This window comes from Theobroma cacao, chromosome 6 (genome assembly GCF_053813885.1).
Source record: "Theobroma cacao isolate CCN51 chromosome 6, ASM5381388v1, whole genome shotgun sequence".
NCBI lineage: Eukaryota > Viridiplantae > Streptophyta > Magnoliopsida > Malvales > Malvaceae > Theobroma > Theobroma cacao.
This window is the reverse complement of record NC_142644.1, coordinates 612,911-634,090: the sequence shown is the minus strand read 5'-3', so window position 1 is coordinate 634,090 and position 21,180 is coordinate 612,911. Positions and strand designations below refer to the sequence as shown.

The 21,180-nt window shown below is 33.9% G+C and overlaps 3 protein-coding genes across 5 annotated transcripts; 1 reads left to right on the top strand and 2 right to left on the bottom strand.

Moving 5' to 3' along the window:
* Positions 1-298: 298 nt before the first annotated feature.
* On the bottom strand, positions 299-6,455 carry LOC18595098 (uncharacterized). 2 transcript variants are annotated; one of them, XM_007022905.3, is made up of 7 exons: positions 6,080-6,455; positions 5,797-6,011; positions 4,788-5,448; positions 3,906-4,248; positions 3,046-3,137; positions 1,878-2,072; positions 299-1,170 (listed from the first exon to the last, which is right to left on the bottom strand). In XM_007022905.3, the coding sequence occupies exons 1-7, from the start codon at positions 6,257-6,259 to the stop codon at positions 571-573; spliced, it is 2,286 nt and encodes a 761-aa protein (XP_007022967.2). In that variant the 5' UTR covers positions 6,260-6,455; the 3' UTR covers positions 299-570. The 2 variants fall into 2 exon arrangements, with proteins under 2 accessions (XP_007022967.2, XP_088663221.1); XM_088807095.1 differs by having other exon boundaries at positions 6,088-6,372.
* Positions 6,456-7,399: 944 nt separating this feature from the next.
* Positions 7,400-12,565, bottom strand: LOC18595097 (uncharacterized). Its single transcript, XM_018122606.2, has 5 exons — positions 11,844-12,565; positions 11,394-11,759; positions 11,092-11,235; positions 8,066-9,919; positions 7,400-7,968 (listed from the first exon to the last, which is right to left on the bottom strand). Exons 1-5 carry the CDS (start codon positions 12,469-12,471, stop codon positions 7,610-7,612), a joined length of 3,351 nt encoding a protein of 1,116 aa, XP_017978095.1. The 5' UTR covers positions 12,472-12,565; the 3' UTR covers positions 7,400-7,609.
* Positions 12,566-16,390: 3,825 nt separating this feature from the next.
* On the top strand, positions 16,391-21,180 carry LOC18595096 (beta-galactosidase 15-like). Of its 2 annotated transcripts, XM_007022903.3 has the most exons (13): positions 16,391-16,416; positions 17,752-17,845; positions 17,951-18,159; positions 18,245-18,311; positions 18,407-18,499; positions 18,581-18,724; positions 18,815-19,009; positions 19,098-19,185; positions 19,274-19,392; positions 19,475-20,047; positions 20,135-20,362; positions 20,443-20,657; positions 20,739-21,117. In XM_007022903.3, exons 1-13 carry the CDS (start codon positions 16,391-16,393, stop codon positions 21,115-21,117), a joined length of 2,430 nt encoding a protein of 809 aa, XP_007022965.3. The 2 variants fall into 2 exon arrangements, with proteins under 2 accessions (XP_007022965.3, XP_088663486.1); XM_088807360.1 differs by lacking the exons at positions 16,391-16,416; positions 17,752-17,845 and having other exon boundaries at positions 20,135-20,303; positions 20,444-20,582; positions 20,736-21,180.

Genomic DNA, 21,180 nt, shown 5'->3' with positions numbered 1-21,180 from the left:
CAATAGCATGACTCTTTTGAATCAATATGTTCCTTTACTTGACAAAATCTTCACACAATTTTCTCCATCAAAACAATGTTGAGAAAGTCAAAATTTCCAGCTTTCACTTCATCTAAACTCATGTACATAACGCTCAAAAGATTTTGAACTCAGTGCAATCTAAAATCAACCATGAGAAGATTGCAGAGCAATTGTTCAAACAAGGAAATAGAAAATCCACACCTCTAGATGGCTCTTGCTTTTTGGAGCTTTGTGGTCATCATTCCTAAAGCACCACCAATGAAATGTTTGGAATAAATTTGGAAACAAGAATATGGAATAATTTTACATAACATATGTAATGTACACGGTTGGTGATTATGAGATAAATAAGTCAGAACTAGGTATAATTTTTTGTATTTAAGGAACAAATGTATTCGAATCGGTTAACTAATAATCGAATTATAGCTCATCCCTCCTATATCTTTTGCTATAGTTCTTAATTCACTTTCTTTTCTAAGCAACATTGTATCAAAAATATTGCCTCGAGTACCTTGTGAGTTTTCAATGGTGGTTTTTGTTTCAGCTGTCTCAAGGCCCTCTCATCTTCTCAACAATATGTCTACTCTTTTCTTCGATGTGACGCCTCTTCTCTTCAAATTTCTCCCCCATTTTCTTCCCCAAATCAAGCATCCTTGCCTTTCTACCCATCTTCTTTGGCCTTGAATCATTGTCATCAATTACATCACTCTGCCTTTCAAACTCTACCAATGGCCTAGATAATGACTCTGAATCTGAAGCTTCCTCTCTATTCTCCTGGCATGCTTCATGTGGTTCATCAGTTGCAAGAAGGGGAGTTCTTAGATCTTGCAAGGACTTACTCCTTATAGAAGAAGAATCCACGGAGCTTGAAGAAGGCATGGCCGCACACTCAACAACTGGTGGCTGCAAGGAATCCACCTTTGGTTGTTGATGCTCACTGTCTGAGGTTCTCCTGTTTTCCTTCGCTTTTGATTCAGTAAGTTGAGGGCCTTGAGCTTCACACACAATGTTATTATCAGTAACTGCTTCTTGATTAAGCCATATAAATGGGGCAACTTTCTTTGGCACCCAATCATCTTTTTCTGCTAACATCCAAGGAATGCATGCACTTTCACAATTTGGAAGCACCATAGTTTCCCTTATGGCTGCCTGCGCAAATGATGGAAGCATCAGCTAAAGCCACTGGGCAGTTTTCTTTCATCCTATCAAAGCTGAGTCCAGCATTGAAAATTGTGACAAATAGCTCATCATTCGTTTTCTATGGCTAAAATGAAAAAGACTGCATAAATTCAGTAAAAAAGGTAAAGTTTTCCTTCTATAAACACTTGGGAACATAAGGTGTATTAGTCAAGCCAGTTGGATTGAAAGCCCTTTTTTTTCATTCTGGGGTAAGGAAGGGGGCTGGAGGGAATTTTATTTATACTAATGTATAATGCTAATTACTCAGTTCAGAGTCAAGTTAAATGACACGAACTCAGTAGATAAAATTCCTTAAAAACCAAATCAAATTACAAAAATAAATATAAAACTAAGACATATACATCTTTTCAACTTTGTTTTTATAAAACACTTTTTCTTCTTTTTTTGCTACACATGCAGTTGCCCAAAAAAAAAAAAACCCCACTTTTGTTATCATGTACCTTCTCTTTCAAAACACAACTCCTTTTTTTTTTTTCAAAACATTTTTTTTCTCTTCAACTAGTTGGTGTGCCAAATTCTAGAGTGTTTCGTGCAACGGAGTAACCAATGTTTCACTTGGAAATTTTTATTAAGCAATTTAAGGAATAAAATGAAAAAGAAAACTGAAATATGTTTTTCATCAAGCAATATTACTGTGTAACAAATGATATTCATACCTTAAAGCGACTGATCAAGAATAAAGCAATATGTCCACTAGTTATCTTGTGTTCCCCAATAGAAGACTCAAGGTCAAACTCTATATCAGGCATGGAGGTGAAGCCAAACCATAACTGATCAGAAGGAGGTGGCTTTATATATAACCGCAGTGTTCCTCGAAGGGATGCAACCCTTATTGACAAAGACAAAGGCACCTCCAATTCGAAATATCAATTAGTTTAATAATAAAAGACAAAATTTTCTTTTCAGTGATAGATGATATGTAATAAATTTTATTAGGGATACATTAATAATATGCTCAAATCAGTATAACATGATGAAATATCCATACACAGCAGTATTCTTTGACCTGCGACTAAGTAAACATGCAAATATCAGATAAGTTCATTAAGAACATAATGGCATGACAAACACCATGTTGATAATGTATGAACCATCCTATTGGGATCAAGAGGGTGAATCAGAGGCCTCTACAACAACAAAAGAATAATATTGTTAATCCAGCAAATGTCAATGGCCTGCTTTAAGATCTACTAGGTCTGATTCCTTTAATTTTGTCCATCAAATTCAAGAATTACTGCAGTTGATCCTATTGAAATGAGTGGTCTATTTCTCCCTAATTTCTTCTATTTCTTCCTCTTTTCCCTCTAATTTCCCTGTGAATTCTAGTTTCTCTCCCTATTCTCCATCCCTAGAAATTCCTATCTGTCAAGACATTCTTTCTTCAAATTGGTGATTTCTCAACTTCTCTTCAAATTTGATATGACCTGTCCTTATGATATGAAATCAACCCACAAATTTCATTTTTACAAACAAACCAATATTCAAATACAATATTCTATATTCAATAACACCGAATTCAGATGCAGAAAGGAGAGGCTCATTGCTCTACGTTCAACGAGAAGTAAAATAAGGGTTCTGTCTGTTCCTCAAATACCAACCAAGTTCAAAGAATTTCAATTGGCAACTATGAAGTTCCCTTCTTCAATTTGTAGGATGTTGAACTATCTACTTTTAGAGGATTTATAAAGGGGAGATGGGTGTTTTCATATTAACATTCAAAGTTTCTTCTTTAATTACATAAATACCTCCATAACCCTTGAATGCCGTTTTTATGAGTTCCTACAAGCAGAAACACTTATATGTGTAAACAGATTATACACAAACCTGTGAAACCTGTTTAGCTACGGAATTTAGAACAGACTTCCAGCGAGACACATAACTTGTTGTCGATGTACCTTTAGAGCCTTTTAGACCATCTGAAACCCAAAGAGAGAGAAATAAAAGGATGAAAATAGCATCATTTATCCTAGCCAGATTAATAGAGAGTAAAAACAGAAGCAGAGGACCAATCCGGAATTATACTTGATGAATTAGGTGAAGCTACAGAAAGAGCTGCATTTGAAAGAGAAGCGCATGTAGTAACAGTTGCATCATCTTTGAATAGAGAAAAGTGGAGGGAAATGAAGTAAAATGTTGAAACCATGACGGTAGAAAATTCAAGAGTGAAACGAGGAGAAAAGTCATGCATAGATTCCTCTCCTAACAACCATACATGTCTTAATGTGTACGTTTGCAACAAGAAATCACATAGACAGGGTTACTTATCAAGCCCACCCATGCCATGCAAACAAGTCTGTGGTCCACCATGCAAGCATGTCATGCAAATTTGGGAATAGGCATCTCATACACACACTACCTGCTTCTCTACATAAAAACCTCCTATACTGAGAGGGGGGGTTCATTTATAGCAAGAGACAAAGACATGACAACACCAGGACAGAGATCTGGAGTCAGCAAGGCCTTCCATCTAGGAATTTCTTAAAGTTGTGATTATGATTTCCTAAAAAGGGTGTAACTTTTGATCTTAACCAATGAGTGTCCATGTGCTTTGTGCATAATTGGAAATCTGTGTTTTTTTAAATAACTTCATAATTTAACAAATAATAAACAGCATTTTATGCATCAGCAAATCTTGAGCCAAGTGAATGAAGAAGCGGACAAAAATATACATCATTCATACTAACCAACTTTAGGGTCAACCTCATCCTCTTCAGGAAGATTCAAATGCTTTCCAAAGTGCTCAAAGCCTTCAAGAAGGTCTGAAGACATATTCTCAACAGAATTTGATTCTGAATTTGCATCCACTATGCCTTTTTGAAAAGCCTGGTCCTGAACTTCAAGTCTTGTTTCAACATCTAACAAAGCTCCACCAGAATATTCAGCATCAACCTCAAACGCCCATACCTCATTCATGTCTGTAGCGAGAAGCCTCATTGCATGGATATAAGGCGGGAGATTCCCAATGTCTACACCAGTACAAATGATTTCACCTATGTAACTAGGGGTCCTCATATTGGACAATGTTCTCTGTTATATCAAATCATAAAAAACATCAGAACTATCTTCAAATGTACAGTCAAATATTTTTTTAATAGAATTAATTACAGGAAAAAGTAGAAGGCAATATGGCCATTGAACATCTGAATCAATACATTGATGCAGTAATAGTACACACAAGAAAAATATAGTCTACCTTGACGACCAAAATACTTGGTAAAAGCCAAAACTTTGCCTTTGCAGGTAAATGTACTGATAAGAGCAAAAGTTGAATTAGGAAACTCAAAATACACCCGTCAAAACAAACAAAAGATTTTGTCTTTTCCCCCTTTTATGCTGGAAAACCAACTAAATTGTCAAGGTGCAATTTTTTGTAACAAAAAAATGTCAACGTAATTATACCTAGCAGCAAAAAACATTTTCATTTTGTCCTTCACTTTGGTAGAGTCAATCAGTAGAGTAGACTGATTCACAAAGTGCAATTAATGAATCAACGAGAAACATGAAGAGGCAATACCATACACAAAAAATTAGAAAAGCACAAAGTCTGATTTTGGTGACTGTCCAACCTGAATCCGTGTTTGAATGGAACTTTTAAACCCTGCATTGCCTTTGATATCAAAAAAGATTCGAGAAATTATCAAGTTCCAGCAGAGTGTTCCTTCATCGAAATTTAGCCTGTCTTGTTCAGAATCAGCATCAGAAGCAACAGAAGTACAACTTTGACTAGCTGAGCGAGGAAAACCTTGTGATAATGGAAATGCCATATTTTCTTCGATCGAACTGTTAGGCACCTTGTTTGTCACTGAATCTTGGAATGGCTGCTGTTTTTCAGTCTTTCTCTCTTCACGGACAGGTTGATAAGTCCAAATTCCCTTATTTTCTATACCAGGCTTCGAAGCCCTTCTGGACAGCTTTTTCCAAAATAATCTAACTTTTGATGAAGTTCCATCAAGCCTACTTCCCTTATCAATTGGCTCAGCACTGAAACCTAATGAGGGTTTCATAAATGAAGGATATCCAGCATTTAAAGATGCCAGGTAAGCATGGAAATCTAGATTCAACATGGTGAACCACTTCAACTTTTCTTTATCCTCACATGATGCAAGACGAAGAGCTTTGCACCATGACTCCTTCTCCCAGGAAGTCTCCAGAAAAAGGTAAACGATTTTACTTCCCTTGTATATTAGTGAAGTCTGGTTTTCCATTTTTATTGGAAATTTCTTGGCCCTGTCAAACCATTAATAAAAGGCAAACGAATGAAGCAAAAGTCAAATATTTTGAAAGTGAACAACTAGAACGACAGAATTAGGTGATATCAGAATAGAATTGTGTGATACTAAGATGGCAAACTAAGTGTGGCATCATATTCTTCAGTGAATGAGGAAATTATCACCAATGGTGCTGTTAGACCTGACATTAATTTTCAGAGGCTAACACAGAAAGAGAGAAGAATTCCTTTCAAAACCTAAAGCAAAATGATGGGATGGGATGGGATGGATAACCTTTTCAAGCAAGAATTGTTGTTGTAAATACTAAATAAATGTACATTTTTCAAGCAGCAAAAATTGACAGTACCATTTTCTCGAGGGCAAGTTAGTAGCGGAAACAGCCTCAATTACGCAGCCCTTGAGGGGAATAGTAGTGCGGGAAGCATCAGAATGTGTCAAAATCAGGCTGTTGCCCTCGATTTTGCCATGTTTTCTAGAAGGAGAAACCTCCAACAGCAATTCCTTCTTTCTCTTGGGCTCTCTGAGTGGAACTTTTTCTGGTTCCAAAACCCAAACAATCCCCTAAACACATGAAAAAGGACTGAATGAAATGGAGGTTAAAAATCTCAGCAAACACAGAGGGGACATACCTGCTTACTGTAAGCGAAATCGAGGGGCTGTTGGGTTTGGAGTTTGGGATGCTGGGTCGCATCAGATTCTTTCTTGATCTTCCGATTCAACCGATTTAACACAAACAGCACTCCCAGGGCTTCCACACTGACAATTGCTAACACCCCAACAAACAACCCAACAATGAACACGCTCAACATCCTTGTTTCATTCGATCCAAATTCAATTCTGCTTCTTATTTCTTATTTATTCTTTCTTAATTCTTAAGGAGTAAACGAATCTTAAAAGAAGAAATACCTTTCCCACATGTATTCCCTTTAATACACTAGATAGAGACTCTGAAAATTGAAATAAATAAATAACTGAACAAAATAGACTTGTCTGAGCCTTCTCAACCAAGCAACATCTACAAGAATAAGACCTCTCCTAATTAGTACATGTGGTGATTGAGTCATTTCGGGTTTGGGTTTTTTTGAGTTAAAGATTAATTCGGGTTCAAATCGTCTCGAGTTTTACCTATTTTAAGATTCGGATCAATTCAAACTTAGAATGTTTTCATATTCGAACTACTTTGAGTTGGAGTTATATGAATTTAAAAATTTATTATTTGTTCGTTTACCTATTTTAAACAGAATTATTTTTATGGTTCAAACATTTTAAGATCATGTGTGATTATTTAACAAGAGTATGATCTATTTTAATAACCAATTTCCCATAATTTAGATATTTTTGTGTTTTTTTTAGGGGTGAATTTTTATATGAATTTTACTTTCCTTATAATCATAAAAGTCCAATATCTTTTTTGATTTCGACAATTAGCAATAAAATTATGTACATTTCAAAAAGAAAAAAATACAAGTTAAATGTTTTCAAATTATAAATTCAAGGTTTTATGAATTTCCAATCAAATCGATCTCGCATTCAAGTTGCTGTCGATTTGAATCAGCTTAAGTTTGAACTATTTTAAGTTCGATTCATTCCAAGTTCAAATCACCTAAAGTTTAGATCATGACTTGCTCAAATTCAATTATTTTTTGGTTCGACTAAATTAATTTTTTAGTTAGTTCGGATGAGTCAAGCTTGATTTGAAGCTAATTTGAACAAGATTTTTGGTTCAGTCAAATTTTATCACCTTTATCTATTGGTAGTATGGTGCATCTTCTGTGGTAATGTATAGGATAATTTTCCTCTTTATATATATACTCATGGCAATATATCGTAATGAAACATTTGTAAACTCCTAATTTCATTTGTGAAGTTTAAAATTTTCATGATTAATGTAAACAATAATTTTTTTCTTTATATATACTCGGCTTAAAGTCACTTATATGAACAAAAAGTTGACATAATAATTTTTCTAAATATAAATAAGTAAAGCTATATTTCTCAATAATTATTTCCCTCTAAGGGATTTTGTCTTCCCATGTACAAACATAAAATATCTCTCTCAGAGTCTCACCCAAGCTTCAAGCTATGACAATTAGAGAAACAGCACCACTACTTATTCGATTAAATAAGCTCAAACTATATAAACAAATGTATACCTTACTTTATTGATCCTCCTCAATGTTCTTCAGAAACATTATTTTAATATTTTTGAGCATGGAAACAACATCCTTCATATCTTTCCTGTCTTCAGGTAATTCAGCCGAACAATCCAAAGCTAACCTCATAACAGATGATATACAATTTGCTTTAACAACAAAGAATTCATCCATTGCATGGATTAAACTCGAATCTGCCACACCAATTATTCCATCAGAGAATGACCTTTCCACCCAATGCTTCATACTCATTTCTTCAGTAAAAATTTCATCTGTGGGTTTTTTTCTTGTGAAGACCTCCATTAATAGAATACCATAACTATAAACATCACTTTTTACAGAAAGAATTCCCGTCGATCCGTATTCTGTATTTTAAACAAAATTAAATAATTAAAAAAGTTATATACCTTTGCATCATCAATGCAATTTATAACATGTTAGAATAGGTAATTAAAACATCACCTGGTGCCATATAGCCAATAGTGGCAAGCGTAAGCGTTTGTTTCATGGAATCTTCCTCTCCCAATAGTTTGGCAATACCAAAATCTCCCACATGTGCAACCATGTCTTGATCTAGTAAGACATTACCTGGTTTTAAATCACAATGGATTACAGGCATTGGATGTCCCAAATGGAGGTATTCCAGTGCTGATGCTACATCGATCATTATATTGATTCTTTGAAAGATATCTAGGAAAAAATTGTGAGAATATAACCATTCCTCAAGGCTCCCATTAGGCATATATTCAAGAACCAAGGCTTTGAAGTCAATATTAGAGCAACTAGTAATGACCTTGACAAGATTCCGATGAAGGATATTGCGCAGCACTTCACATTCGTTATCAAAACTCCTAAATGCTCCATCTATTTGTAATTTGAAAACTTTGATTGCAACATTTGTCCCATCTGAAAGTATTCCTTTATATACAGAGCCAAAACTTCCTGAACCAAGCAAGTTGTTTTCACTAAAGCCATTAGTCCCCCGCGAGAGTTGATTATATGAAACTCTTCTCCATGTTTTTAAAGGAATCGAATCTTCCCCAATTTCTGAATTTGTGCTCCTCTTCTGCCATTTTTTGTAGACAATAATGCAGGCTACAATTGTTATTACTGAAGCAATTGTTGGTAAAACATATTTCAACACATGCACAAGGGCCTTCTTGGATTGTCGATGGATGGTATTTTTGCAAGGGGGGACTTGTAGTCTAGGTGAACCACAAAGTGCATAATTTTTCATGAATGATTCAGCTGTGAAGTTGGCAAAGGGCCCTTCACTGGGGATTTGTCCTTCCAATCTATTGAAAGACACATCAAAATACTTGAGATCAAGAAGTTTTTCCAAAGACTTGGGAATGACTCCAGAGAGATTGTTGTTTGATAAATCCAAGACTTTCAAACTTATCAAGTCGCCCAATGATTTAGGAATAGGACCTTGTAATCTATTACTAGAAAGTGCTAGAAGTTGAATATCATCGAGACTCCCAATTGTGACCGGAATATCACTTGATAACAAATTCTTTGACAAATCCAAATATACTAGTACCTTCAAATTTTCGATGTCAAGTGGAAGTGGACCGATAAGATAGTTTGACGACAAGTCTACTTCTAAGATATCTCTGAGGCTCCAAAAAGATGAAGGTATTATCGAATGAAACTTGTTAGAGGACAAGTTCAGAGATCTCAAAGAAGTCAAATCACCCAAACATGTCGGTAAAGGTCCATCAAGCTCATTAGCACCTAATGATAATGTGTTCAATCTCTTTAAACCACAAAGATCATGTGGAAGGAACCCTTGTAATCTATTTCCACCAAGATGCAAAGCTTGAAGATTTCTTAGCCTTCCTATTGTCATTGGAATAGATCCACTCAACTCATTGAGGGCAAGGCCTAAAGCTGTAATGTTGCTTAAGCTGCCAATTTCCATGGGAATCTTGCCTCTAATTTTGCAATCATTGACACGTAAATATTGGAGTGAAGTAGAGAGATTTGAGATAGAATTTGGAAGAAGGGCATTCAATGGGTTGTATGATAGCTCTAAAACTCTTAAATGCCGACAATTTGCCAAGGAAGAGAGAAAGCTCCACTCACCATTTGAAGTTTGTGTAGTCAAATTGTTGGACCAAAGGCGCAACACCTCAAGGAACCTTAAATTGCCAAATGTATTCGGAATAAGGCCATGGAATGAGTTCTGGGCTAAGTCTAGGAGTGTGAGCTTAGAAGCATTGCAGATGGAGTCTGGGATGTTTCCACTGAGATTGTTTCCCCATACAATGAGTCTCTCAAGATTTGAAACAGAGCTCATGTCTGGCAATTTACCTACATAAAAAAGAAGGAAATGCAATTGCATCGTTATTTAAAACTTAAAGTTGCATTTGGTGGGAAACAGAGTTGAGCTGATACGAAGAAGAAGAAGAAGCAGGGGAGTAACGTTTGCTTCCATAAGATACAAAGAAGAATCAGAAATGGAAAGAGCAATCCTACAGGGGAACAACAGGAGCATTGATGGGAGAATGGTCAATCTGAAAAAGGCAAGCCATTTATGGGTGGGGTGACAGATTTGCAAACCTGATGGCAGATGGGAGTATAAGGCAAGCCAAAGAAACTAGAAACAATAGGAGATCATCCTGGCAAAAAAAAAAACTCTTTGACCTAAGATCCTATAAGAAAGTGCTTGTGCGAACAATGTCAGTAGCATATTGACTTCTAATTTTATTTTTATAAATAATTTTTTATTCATTTTATTTTTATCTATTTGGTTGTATTTAATTAATTTTTATGTAATTATCTTTAACAGTAAATGTAAAAAATTAGAGAAAAATAACAAAAATAATACAAAATTAGAAAAAGGCATTTTTACTTATGGAATTTTTTCCTCAAAAAAGGATATTTTGAAAGAAATTTGAGCTCTTACGGACAAAAATTTTTAACAAAAAAAGTAATTTCGACAAAAATTATTGACTAGTTTTATGAAATTTAGAGATATATAAATAAACTATTATGAATGAATTTTTTGAATATTATCAATGAAATTTCCCGTCATTAATAATCAGACCATTATCAACAATATTTTTCATTTTCAATGAAAAGTATAACCCACATAAGTATTTTTGATGAGATTTTTTATCCGAACTCTGTCAATAAAGTTATTTCGGACAGGGTTTTGACGTTTTCTAGAAAAGATCTCTGAAAAAAAAAAATTCTCTTTTATATTAAGCTATTGACTTTTAATTGAAAATTGATTTTAGGTTGTTGGCTTCTGATTGAAAACTTCTATTCACTGGCCATTGCCTCTCATTTTCTATTGCCCTCTACATCAAAGAATAAATGAGGAGGGAACCAAAATCCCAATAAGCCTATCTTTTTATTTTCCCTTTTATCTTAGTTAATTATCATATTTTTCTAAGATAAAGTAACCTAAAAACTTACTCTTTTTTTTTTTATAATTATCTCAATATAATTTAAAGTGAAAAATGGTACCAAAAGATTACCAGACAGGCTATTGTTTGAGACGTCAATTACTTCCAAAGAAGAAATGTTGAAGATGGAAGGTGGAATCACCCCATTTAGACGCATGTCTACGGCTGAAAATAACTCCAATGTAATAAGATTTTCCATCTCTCTTGGAATTTCACCTGCCAGTATTATGATAAAAAGGTAAAAGCATGAGATTAGAATCATATAAAGCTATCGATTTTCTGATATTACAATAATATCGAAATTATATTTATGTATTCAGAATATTTCACGCAGATAGGAGATTGAGATTAAGAAATTAAGCGTAGCACTTTACCTTTTAAATCATTAACACCTACATATATCTTCTTGAGTTTGGTTGAATTTCCGATACTCCTTGGGATAAAACCACTGAACCGATTATAAGATAATGATAAATATTGAAGATTTCCGCAGTCACCTATATTGGAAGGAATATGGCCAGAAATTTCGTTGTAGGATATATGAAAGGTCTCAAGTTTGACAAGATGGTGACACATATTATGTGGAATGCTGCCAGAGAGACTATTGTTATAGAGATAAATTACTTTCAAAGAAGAAATATTAAAGATGGAAGCTGGGATTGGACCAACAATTAGCCTCATGTCTCCAACAGCAAATTCCTCCAAGCTCAGAAGATTTCCAATTTCCCAAGGGATTTCACCTGTCACCATAATGAAAACCAAAGTCATAATTTGTTCAGACCAAAGAAAAGTTAAAAAGGCAAAAAAAAAAAAAAAACACTTACCTTCCAAATTGTTTCCACTCATGTCTACTATTTTGAGCCTAGTTAAATTGCCAATACTCCTAGGGATGATGCCACTGAATCCATTGAGGTACAATGTTAAATTTTGAAGATTGCTGCATTCATCTATACTCGATGGAATTTGACCGGAGAACTCATTCAAGTGCAAGTACAGTGCCTCAAGTTTGGGCAGATGGCGACATATATCTTGGGGCAAACTACCAGATAGACCATTAGATGCAAGAGAGATCATCTGTAGAGAGGAAATGTTGTAAATGGTTGAAGGAAAATGGCCATGGAAATTGTTGTCGCTCAAATTGAGAGACACTAGCAAGGAGAGATTTCCTAGGTGTGGAGGGACAGTTCCTGTAAGATCCATGTTGGGAAGGCTCAGAGCTATGACTCTGCTAGGCTTAGCAGAGCAAGAGACACCAACCCAGTTGCAAACAGATTGGGTGTTGGTCCAGTTTTTGGCTAAGATGTTGTGAGGATCAATGATGTGGTGTTTAAATTCGAGAAGTGCATGCCGGTCAGTGGTGAGGTTCCTCACAGTAATCATGGCGTAGCTAACCATGAAACAGCAGTGAATGAACAAAGCTGACGAGAGAAAATGTAATTTCCTCACGTCCATGGATGTGGGAGGGACGAAGAAACAGAAATGATGGAAATTGCAGGATGGTTGAGGAAGTATGCTTAAAGCATTGCTTAAATCGGATTCAAGGACCAACTCGTCAACAAGACTAAGACCCTGAGAGGACACCATAAAGCGTTGCTTTGGTAGGATTCCACACACACAGGCGAACTCGACACGACCAAGACTCTTGACCGTTTTTGTCTTGGTCTTCCACAATAAATGAACAGCGGTCGCGCAATATGTCAAGCTTTTCAGACTATGATATGATTGATGCGACCCCATGTTCCAAGCAAGTCTTTCTCCAATTAAGGACAAGACACAGCAACCCATGTTGCAAGAAAGAGTTTCTCCAATTGATGACAAGACACAGGAATGGGAAACTTGCCATTTTGCAATCGAATCACCTTGCTTCATCAAAGCTATGTTCCCATTAAAATTTTAAGTCAGCTAAAGCAAGAGACCTATATGTTCCAATTACAAAACCAATATAGTCTTTGCCTTCCCTCAACAGAATCCTCATGTAATAATATTGGCTCTTTTTGTATCAATTTGCTTGGTTCTAATTTGCTGCGTAATATTATTCTTTTATGTCTATCAGAATTCTGGACACACTTGGTGCGTGGGTGAATAGAGAGAAAAAAAAATATAACAATTTTAGAGGATTAAAATGATTGATGAATAAAAAAAATACTACTTGGATAAGAATTTCAGAAAATTTCTTGAAAGCTAGTAGGAACACAATATCAATAGCATAATAAGAGGGAACCCGCAGGTGAAGGGCGCAGCTTAACCACAGCAAATCATGGGGGTCTTGATGCGGGCAGTATTGAGGACATGAGGTGTCTAAAGAAAAGCATTGTCTACCGGCAAGTTTAGAAACAAGATTTATATTTAAGTATTTGACTTGTATGTAAAATCTTTTTTAAAAAAAAATAAGATTTGAATCTCTTTTTTATAAAAAAATAATTAAAAGTACGATTTACTTATTGAGAGAATTTTTTATTGAGGGAACGAGAGAAGTGTTAAGTTAGGCATTTAGTTGTTGTGCCTTGGAATTACTTTTTTAATTTCTCAGAAAAAAAAAAGTCATCTCTTTTATATTAAGTTATTGACTTTTAATTGAAAATTGATTTAAGTCTTGATTTTACTGCACGTTTGGTACAAGGAATAGCTATGTTATTCTCCCTCTATTCTCGATCATTTCTTATTCTTTTATTTGGTACAAAATTGAAACACGGAATAGCAATTCCCGCAGGAATAAAAATTTTATCAAATAGGCTAAAAGTCATCTTTATCCATTCCCTTTCCCTCGGTAATAGCTATTCCATGACTCATGGAATAGCTTTCAAATATATAATGATCAAAATAACCCTTATAACTTAAAAATATTACAACCCTAGACTTATAAATACTTTTTTTCTTCCATTTCCCCTTTTCTTTCTCTCTCTTCTCCCTCTCTCATTCTCTCTCTAACTAGAACTCAACACCGGTGACGACGATGGCAACGGTGGCGGCTACACCGATCGAATATGGTCGAAAAGCATCTATCTAGTCATTTTCGATAATATTGAACCGAGATCCAGCCAAATTTGACACTCAAAGGCCAGATCTGGCCGCGGGAAGCACCGGATCTGGTGTTTCCCGACCAGATCCCACGATTAGATCTGGCATTCCACGATCAGATCTAGCCATGGGGAAGCGTTGATCTGGTGCCGTAGTGGCCAGATCCGACCACATGGTGCGCTAGATCGACGTTTTGTTATATCGGTCACATTACCGGCGACCGACCCATGAAAAAAAAAAAGGCAAAAATAGAATAAAAAAAAATAAATTATTTGTAAAATTTAAAATATTAATATTTTATATATAATTGAAACATTATTAATATTAATATGATTAAAATATTAAAATATTAATATTTTAAACTATTAATGTTTTATTTATTAAATTATTAATATATTTAATTTTTAATGAGTATAAATAAAAATAAAAATTATTAATATTTTAATCAAAATAATATTAAATTATAAATAAAATATTATTAATTAAAATATTAATAATTAAATTATATTAAAATATTGATATTTAAATTATTAATTATTAATATTTTAATTAATTATAAATTATTAATATTTAAAAAATAAAATACAAATAAATAATTATATATAATAAAATGATATTTTTATCTTTTTATTTTCAATTCCTTTCTTATTCCAAAGCTATTGTTATCAACCAAACACTGTAATAAGTCATAATAATTATTCATACTCTATTCCATTCATCGTACCAAACTACGTAATATTTATTCTATTCCCACGTAATAACTATTTTATTTTATTCCTATCTATTTCGCGAACCAAACGTGCCATTAGGGTGTTGGCTTTTGTTTGAAAACTTTTATTCGCTGACCATTGCGTCTACATCACATAATAAATGAGAAGGGAACCAAAATCCCGATAAGCCTTAATTTCTTTTTATTTTCCCTTTATTTTAGTTAATTATTATATTTTTTTAAGATAAATTAACCTAAAGACTTACCTTTTAATTAAACTCCTTGCCAAAAGGTCAAAAACTGTACTGGGACATTACCTGAAAGACTATTGTTTGAGACATCAATTACTTTCAAAGAATAAATATTGAAGATGGAAGGTGGAATCAGCCCATTTAAACACAAATCTACTGCCAAAAATAACTTCAATGTAATCCGATTTTCAATCACTCATGGAATTTCACTTATAAGTATTAAAAACACAAAATTAGAATTGTTAATCCGTTTTTTCTCGATAGTGTAATAGTATATTGAGATTAAATTTATGTATTCAGGGTATCTCTAACTTAACAAATATGAGATTGAGACTAAAATTTCAAAAATAGAACCTTAATTTTTAAATCATTAACACCTACATATATGGTCTCGAGTTTGGTTGAATTTCCAATACAATGAATCCACTAAACTGATTATAAGATAATGATCAATATTGAAGATTTCTACAGTCACCTATGTTGAAGGGAACATGGCTCGAAATTTCGTTATAAGATATTTGACAAGATGGTCACACATATTGTCTGGAATAATAGACTATTGTTATAGAGATAAATTGCTTTCAAAGAAGAAGGATGGGATTGGACCAACCATTAGCCTCATGTCTCCTGCCTCAAAATCCTCCAAACTCAGAAGGTTTCCAATTTCCCAAGGATTTCACTTGTCACCCTAATGAAAACCAAAGTCACAAGACAAAAGAAAGTTAAAAGGGCAAAAAGCCTTAGCTTCCAAACTATTTCCACCCATGTCTAGCCTTTTGAGCCTGGTTAAATTGCCAATACTGCTAGGGATATGCCACTAAATCTATTGAAATACAATGTTAAATTTTGAAGATTGCTGCATTCATCTACACTCAATGGAATTTGACCGGAAAACTTATTCAAGTGCAAGTGCAGTGCCTCAAGTTTGGGCAGAAGGCGACATATATCTTGGCGCATGCACAAATGCTCATGAGGGAAAAAAGTCGGGACATGCTCATGACGGAAAGAAGGTGGAGCTGTCTTGTCGATTTCAAGAATAAATTTCGTTAGCTCTTTGGGAACGTATAAGGTATATGCGGATCTTCAAGAAGATTCAATGTGAAATAATAGTGGATTCAGTATCAATCTGTTGGCAAGGAATCATATTGTTTCGAAGTTTCTGAAGATAAATTTGGAAAAGCTTTTGGATTTTGAGTTTATTTGGTTATTTTAATTTAAGTATTAGATTTATTCAAATGAGTATGATTAACAGTTTTAATGAATATTTAATTTTCATGAAAATATCGAATTTCAATACATTATAAAGTCTATGAAATCGGGTTTGAAGTAGGAATAGAGGTTTGCATAGAACACAAAATTAAAAGTCTGGTAATCATGTACTGAAATTGAAGTAATGACAGCATCAACAACTTCTTCTACATGCTATCTCCACCGATATCTTAGTCCGCACTTGGCCTCACCTTTCACTGCAGTTTCAAATCCATTGGAAAATTAAGTAAACTGGAAGTGGCTCATCATGGCATTAAAGCGCCTTCCTCAAACACAACATGATCAGCTACAACATGCCTCTATGAATGAGGCTAGTGACTCTAGCACTATCGACGCTTCTATGTACAACAAAATTTCCCTATAAAGATTAACTGTTACATGGCATCAAATTATAACTCATCAACCAGTTTCATGATGTGAGCATTATGAATAACCTTTTAACAAAATTTTGTTATTGCATGCAAATTTAGTTGATTACCACAGAAGGTGGAAAAAAATATAACGTATTTTCTGGTTTCACAAAATTATAATAATGGTTTCACAAAGTTAAATTAACAATGACTCTAATTTTCTGCTCAACATATTATTAATATAAAAAACGTATATTATATGTGTATTGTGCGATACACATTCAATATATATTTATTTAAAACGATACAATATATTAATATATATAATTTTTTATTGATATCATAATGTATCATATGATACGTATTACGCATCGTATAATATTAATAACTATATAAATTGATACTAATTATGTAATATGTCAACATATTGATAGTATTGTAACGTATTGTATTATACGTATTGCATATATTGATAAATCTGTTTTTGACTATGATAATAATATCAAAAGCATATTAAATTTTGACAATAATATCAAAAGCATATTGGTTTTAGTCTTTTAATCAGAATTATTTTTTATAAGCTCATGTAGGATTATGTCTCCAAATTAAACCAAAATTAAGCTTAAATGGTAATTAAAAATGTAATTTTATTTCTTCCTGTTTTGTTTAACTAGATTCCATTTTGTTATCGAGATAATTTTGTGATATGAGAGTTCTAGTTAGTATATATCTACAATTTTCTTTAATATTCACCAAAGAAAATTTATTTCCAATTGAAAATTAATTACATCTAACTCATGACTCTTTAATTGATCAAATTCCTCTAAGTTTTGCTTCCTTTTGGAAAAAAAATTATATAAAAACTCTAAACTAATGGTAGCTGAACTAATTATATGGTACCTGAAACTCTCAAATAGAGATTGAGTTATATCCTAAAATCAATTAGTTATGATAATCCTAGACAAATACATATATCTAAAATTTGGCACTATAAATACAATATTCACCCCACTATTCCTATTCATCTAGCTTTCAGATCCATTTAGCTTTCTTCAGAAGAGAAAAAAATGGAGTTCTTCAAATCTTTCTTTGCTGCTATTATTATTTCGTTTTTCTTATTTCATGCTAATGCTACCAATGTCACCCATGATGGCAGATCCCTCATAATTGATGGAGTACATAGAGTTTTAATATCTGGTTCAATTCATTACCCAAGAAGCACAGCACAGGTAATACATTATTACATGTTAATAATAATAATCGAATTATTCTGTTTATAAATTTATTTATTGATATAAATATATTTAGATCATGATTTTCTTTTATTTTGTTAGATGTGGCCCGATCTTATTAGAAAGGCCAAAGAAGGTGGATTGGATACAATTGAAACCTATGTATTTTGGAATGCTCACGAACCAATTCGTCGTCAATATGATTTTAGTGCAAATCTTGATCTCATTCGGTTTATTAAAACCATTCAAGATGAAGGATTATATGCAGTGCTTCGAATTGGACCTTATGTTTGTGCTGAGTGGAATTATGGGTAAATTAATTAATTGTGTTGTGTATCTTATAATTTTGATATTTTTGTAGTACTAATTTTCATAACTTAATTTTTATTTTATTAGGGGTTTTCCTGTATGGTTGCACAATTTGCCTGGAGTTTCTTTCCGAACTAAAAACGATGTGTTCATGGTATAATGATCTTTCTTCTTAACAATTATTTATTTATTTTTCTAATTAATTATTTTTTATATATGTAACATAATTTTCCTTTTTTAATTTTTCAGAATGAGATGCAAAATTTCACTACTTTAATAGTTGATATGATCAAAAACGAGAATCTATTTGCATCGCAAGGAGGTCCAATTATTCTTGCTCAGGTACACATACATCAATGATTCATTAATATTATTATTATTATATATATTATTTTTAATTAAAATTATAACAAATTTTTACAGATTGAGAATGAATTTGGAAATGTTATGGGTCCTTATGGAGCCGGTGGAAAGGAATATATTCAATGGTGCTCTAATATGGCTGAATCTCTGGGCGTTGGTGTCCCATGGATCATGTGTCAACAACAAGATGCTCCAAAGCCAATGGTAATATATTTATCTTTCAAGTGTGTGTATATTTTATTTAGTAAATATTAATTAACATTCTAATTGATACTTGATTTCTTCTTTGATCAGATTAACACATGCAATGGTTTTTACTGTGACGAATTTAAACCAAATAATCCAAGTAGCCCTAAGATGTGGACAGAAAATTGGACTGGCTGGTTCAAGAGTTGGGGAGGTGCTGACCCTTATAGAACAGCTGAAGATCTTGCTTACTCTGTTGCTCGTTTTTACCAAAAGGGTGGTACTTTCCAAAATTATTACATGGTCAGTGCTTTTTTAATTAATTTTTTACTCAAATTATAAACTTTATTATGTATGTTTTGTTTTTCACTAACTTGGGTTAAACTTTTAGTACCATGGTGGCACCAATTTTGGTAGAACTTCAGGTGGCCCATATATCACTACTACATATGACTACAATGCACCTCTTGATGAATATGGTAATAATTTCAATATATATTTCATGCCTTTATAAATTTTATTTTTTATTAAAATATTATCATCAATTGTTAATTAATTTTTTAACAGGAAATCCGAATCAACCAAAATGGGGACATTTGAAGCAACTTCACGAAGTCTTACATTCGATGGAGTATACTCTTACACATGGTGACGTCACAAATACGGATTTGGGTAATTCTGTTTCGGTAAGATTAATTTTTTTTATTTTGAAAAATATAATATTTAATAAATATGTTCTAATATATTTTTTTAATTTATATTATTTAGACTACTGTTTATTCGACAAAAGAGAAATCAAGCTGCTTTTTGAGTAATGCACACAATCAAACAGACGCTGTAGTCAAATTCGGAGGAATTGATTATTATGTTCCAGCCTGGTCTGTTAGCATTCTTCCTGACTGCAAGGACGAAGCATACAACACTGCAAAGGTGTATGCTCAAACTTCAGTGTTGGTAAAGAAACCCAATAAAGCTGAGGATGAACCCAATTCTCTGGAGTGGGTGTGGAGACCTGAGAATATTGAGAAGATGGCTGTGCAAGGGAAGGGAGACCATCATGCTAACAGGATCATTGATCAAAAAGCTATGGCAAATGATGCTAGTGACTATCTGTGGTACATGACAAGGGTCGAGCTTCCCGAGGATGATCCCATTGTGGCTGGAAAGGCTACCCTTCGTGTAACTGATAGCGGTCATGTTCTTCATGCTTATGTCAATGGAGAATACATAGGTTCTCAATGGGCCCAATATGGCAGTCAAAAGTATGTTTTCGAGAAAGAAGTCAAGCTTAACCCTGGAAAGAATTTGATATCATTGCTCAGTGCCACAGTTGGATTACAGGTACGTAATGTATATATGTATACATATATACCATCCATCATAATTTTGGTGTCAGTTTTAATGATTTTATTGACAAATTGTCTGCAGAACTATGGCCCCATGTTTGATTTGAATGTTACTGGAGTTCTGTCTCCTGTCGAATTGGTTGCTCACAAAGGTAATGGCAAAGTAGTCAAAGATTTATCATCACATAAATGGTCTTACAAGGTCGGGTTGGATGGAGTTGCAAACAAACTTTACGAAACAGATTGTCCTTCAAAGTTGAAATGGTCAGCAGATTCTCTTCCTGTTGACAGGAATATGACTTGGTACAAGGTAATTTGCACCATCAATTAAATAGTAACATCACTGTTATTGTGATTAGTTTATTGATTGTTGTTCTTGGGAAAATGCAGACAACCTTCAAAGCTCCACTGGGAAATGCTCCAGTTGTTGTGGACTTACTAGGTTTAGGCAAGGGCCATGCATGGGTGAATGGTCATAGTCTCGGTAGGTATTGGCCCAGTTATATAGCTGATGAGCACACTTGCCAGACTGCTGCTTGTGATTATCGTGGTGCATATAGTGACAAGAAGTGTGCGTCCAAGTGTGGCGAACCTACTCAAAGATGGTAAGCAATTAATTATGTTTACATAAATATTCCATATTCTGAATTCAAACTCTTGTTTTAATTTTTGTTATTATTTGATAGGTATCATGTTCCACGATCGTTCCTTAAAGATGGTGAGAACACGTTGGTTTTGTTTGAAGAGTTTGGTGGTAATCCTTCTGGAGTACAATTCCAGACTGTTGAAATTGGGACGGCATGCGTAAATGCTCATGAGGGAAAGAAGGTGGAACTGTCTTGTCATAACCGACCGATTTCAAGAATTAATTTCGCTAGCTTTGGCGACCCACAAGGTGTCTGTGGATCCTTCAAGAAGACCGAATGCGAATCAACAGAGGATGCAGTGTCCATCCTTGAGAAAGAATGCGTTGGCAAGGAGTCATGCTCTTTTGAGATTTCTGAAGACAAATTTGGAAAAGCTTATTGCGCTATTAAAAGGCTAGCAGTGGAGGCTGTTTGTTAGAATTATTTTTTTGGATTTTAAGCAATACTAGGATTTACCATTTTTTTGGCTTCTGAGTAAGCA